Source organism: Geospiza fortis, unplaced genomic scaffold (genome assembly GCF_000277835.1).
Source record: "Geospiza fortis unplaced genomic scaffold, GeoFor_1.0 scaffold432, whole genome shotgun sequence".
Lineage (NCBI taxonomy): Eukaryota > Metazoa > Chordata > Aves > Passeriformes > Thraupidae > Geospiza > Geospiza fortis.
This window is the reverse complement of record NW_005054436.1, coordinates 1,660,055-1,663,255: the sequence shown is the minus strand read 5'-3', so window position 1 is coordinate 1,663,255 and position 3,201 is coordinate 1,660,055. Positions and strand designations below refer to the sequence as shown.

At 64.4% G+C, this 3,201-nt stretch overlaps 1 protein-coding gene across 1 annotated transcript in view; it reads left to right on the top strand.

Annotated features, from left to right (window-relative positions):
* The window catches only part of KIAA1522 (KIAA1522 ortholog), a gene marked incomplete at its 3' end in the record, with an annotated part of 5,554 nt that overhangs the window by 825 nt on the left and 1,528 nt on the right, over positions 1 to 3,201 (top strand). The window contains exons 2-6 of the mRNA XM_031062041.1: positions 904 to 1,085; positions 1,333 to 1,388; positions 2,452 to 2,569; positions 2,913 to 3,029; positions 3,117 to 3,198. Of these exons, the coding sequence (XP_030917901.1) occupies positions 904 to 1,085; positions 1,333 to 1,388; positions 2,452 to 2,569; positions 2,913 to 3,029; positions 3,117 to 3,198 (555 nt within the window). The remainder of the gene's footprint in view (positions 1 to 903; positions 1,086 to 1,332; positions 1,389 to 2,451; positions 2,570 to 2,912; positions 3,030 to 3,116; positions 3,199 to 3,201) is intronic.

Here is a 3,201-nt window from a genome sequence, read left to right as displayed (position 1 = left end):
TGGACACACACCACGGCTGCCTCGCTGCCTGCGTGGGCTGGCCCTTGGGGGTGCAGGGACACGGGGGGCACAGGGGATGCGGGGTGCTGGGTGTTGTTGGTGATGTGAGCAGCAGGTGCCCCTGGCCCTGGGGTGCCAGCCCCGACGGCTTCCTGCGCTCGCCCTTCCCCTCCTCAGGATTGTTTTTGTTTTTTTCTGGGCAGGAAGAGTTTGAGGCTTCGCTCAGGCGTGGAGCTGGCAGGGCTGTGCCACGGTGCTGCAGTGCCAGGGCTGGGTGATGCCAGGGCTGGGCGATGCCAGGGTAGCCCGTGGTGGCTGTGGGGAAGGGGCTGCCAGGCTGGGAGTGGAGGCTCCGTGCTGCCCCAGGCGTGACTGATCGGGTGTTCAGCATCCAGCGGGGTTTGCAGCAGGGATTTGGGTCCTCTGGGATCTCTGCCGCTGGACGTGCCTCAGTTTCCCTCTTCTGTGCAGTTCCCAGCCTGCCAGGGCATGGGGGGAGTCCCTGCTCTTGGGGTGATGAGCGAGGCCTGGGAATGACGCAATGCTCCGAAGGGAAATTCATCATCCTCATCCTCGTTCCCTCCACATTTAATCCCCTCCCGTGCTGCCCCTTCCCTGCTCAGCTTCCCTCAGCCCCACACAATTCAGGGGTGAATAACGAGGTCCTGTTACCTCGTTAGCTCCTCAGGAAGCCGCTGGGGAAGGAGGGTGGTCCCACATCTCAGGGAGAAAAGCAGCAGAGACATCCTGACTCCGGAATATCGACCGGGCGCAGGATGGAATTTCTCTCGGTGTTCCAGCACCCTGTTTGGAGCTGAGCGGGATAACATCACCCCGGGGTGGCTGTCACCACCCGGTGCTGTCCCCTGTGGGTGGGTTGGCAGCGTGGCCGTGTCCCCCCAGCCCAGCTGACCCTGCTGTCCCCGCAGGCGCTGCCAAGGGCGAGGGTGAGAAGCGGCTGAGCGTGCAGTACACGGCGGGCCAGGAATGTCCCGACAACGTCTTCTTCCCCAGCACGCGGCCCCCGCACCTGGAGGAGCTGCACAACCAGGCCCAGCAGGGGCTGAAATCCCTGCAGCACCAGGGTAGGTGTCCCCAGCTCCAGGGTGGCCTTGGGGACACGGTGGAAGGGCTGTCCCCAGCTCCAGGGTGGCCTTGGGGACACGGTGGAAGGGCTGTCCCCAGATCCTGGCTGGCCGGGCGGTGTGGGTGGCGCACGGGGCTGAGCAGAGTCCAGTGCTGGTGGCTGGGCTGTGCAGGGGGCACTGCCAGCTCAGCAGCTGCTTCCTTCGGATCCCCTGGAGGGTTTTACCTTCTGTTTTCCCTCCACAGAGAAGCAGAAACAGACCAAAAGTGCCTGGGACCACGGGGACACCAGCAGCCTCCAGGTGAGCCCTTCCAAGTGGTGCTCCTGGGGGTGAGGGGACACTGGGGGGCTCTCCTGTCCTCTCTGGGTGGTGTTTGGGGGCAGACAGACAACCAGCCAAGATGGCAGGACCATGTCCAGGGGGGTTGTGGGGCTGGAACTTGCCGTGTGTCTCTTGGTGTTGTTCCTTTTGCCCCATGATGAGCTGTTCTGCCCATCCTCAGCCTTGGCCTGTCCTTCTCTGCCCTGTGGGGCTCTGCCAGGGCTCCCTCTGTGCCTGCATCCCCCTGTCCCCTCCCCACTGGTGTCCCCTGGGAGCCCTGACTGAGGAGGGGTGACCTGGTGGCATATGGGGACTGTTGGCCATATCCAGCCCGGTGCCTGTGCCCCTCCCTGGCTGCTGACGAGGGGAAACTCCCCCTCCTTTGGCCGAGCTTTGGCCATCCCTGGGCTCTGACCCCGCTGCCAGTGCCTCACCCTGTTTGTTTGCTCAAGCCGCTGCCTCTGGTTGGCTCTCAGCCCCTTTAACCCCTTGGAAGTGGGGACTGGGAACCCCAGGATGGGCAGAGCCATGGGGGCAGTGAGGTCAGGTTGACTCTGAAGTGTCTCATCCCAAGCTCTGCCCGTGCCAGGGGTGCTTTGAAGGGATGGGGACACAGCATGGGGCTGTGTCCAGGGAGTGCTGGGGATCCTGCCTGTCCCTGTCCCTGTCCCACACCCTCTCCCAGCCCTGGGCAGCCCTCCAGCCCTGGGCTCTGGGGCTCAGCAGGGCTGGGAGAACCCAGGGAATCATTTTGGGCTTGGCACGGGGGCAGCTCCTTCAGGTGCTCCTTGCACACCTTAGCCCCCTCTCTCCTGCCCTCGGGGGGGCTGCAGAGCCATGCAGGGTCCCAGGGGCTGCTCCCAGCCCTGCTCCTGGTGGGAGGACTCTGGATGCCGGCGTGGCTGACTCAGCCTTTGGCCCTCGGAAGAGTTTTTGTCTCGGCTGCAGAGTCAGTTCGCGGCGGGGAAGGGGCCTGGCTGGGGCTGGGGCAGCTCCGTCCCCGCAGCCCGGGCTCTGCTGAGCCCCCTCTGTGTCCCCACAGTCCTGTGCATCCTCGGAGGATGACAGCCTGTCCTTCCGGAGCCGGGCAGCCTCCTGTGCCGCGGACAGCGCCTCTGAGGATGCGCTCTCCATCCGCTCCGAGATGATCCAGCGCAAAGGTACCGGGCTGGGCTGTGGGATGGGGCTGCCAGGGGGGCTGGGGAGCATGGCAGGCAGCTGGGCTCTGCCCAAGAGCCAGCACAGGGATTTGGGGGCCCTTGGGAGAGATGAGAGCAGCTCTGGCTGAGTCAGAGCGTTGGGGCTGGGCGAGGGGGATGGACAGACACACAGACAGTGTCTCCTCCCTGCTCAGACTGTTCAGTCGGTGCCTCTTCCAGTGCCTGAGCCTGGCTTATCCCGGAGCACCTCTGGCAGTGGGAAGTGCTGGGGATACTGGGGATACTGGGGACACCCAGGCCAAGGCCCCCACACACCAGCTGGACCCTCCCACACCTCTTGCAGGTTCCACCTTCCGACCACACGACTCCTTTCCCAAATCTTCAGAGAGGGCTGGCAAGAAGAGGAAGGAGAGAAGGACGACAGTGCTGGGCATCCCCCAGCACGTCCACAAGGAGCTGGGTAAGCTTTGGGGGAGAAAGGGGGGATTTTTGGGATCTGTTTGCCTTCCCTTGGGATGACGCTGAGGTCATCTCTCCCTGCTCCCAGGTCTCAGGAACAGCCATGGAGCCAAGGGACATCCCGAGGTGGACGGGAGAGGGCCGGCAGGCCGTGGGGACAGCCAGGCAGTGCA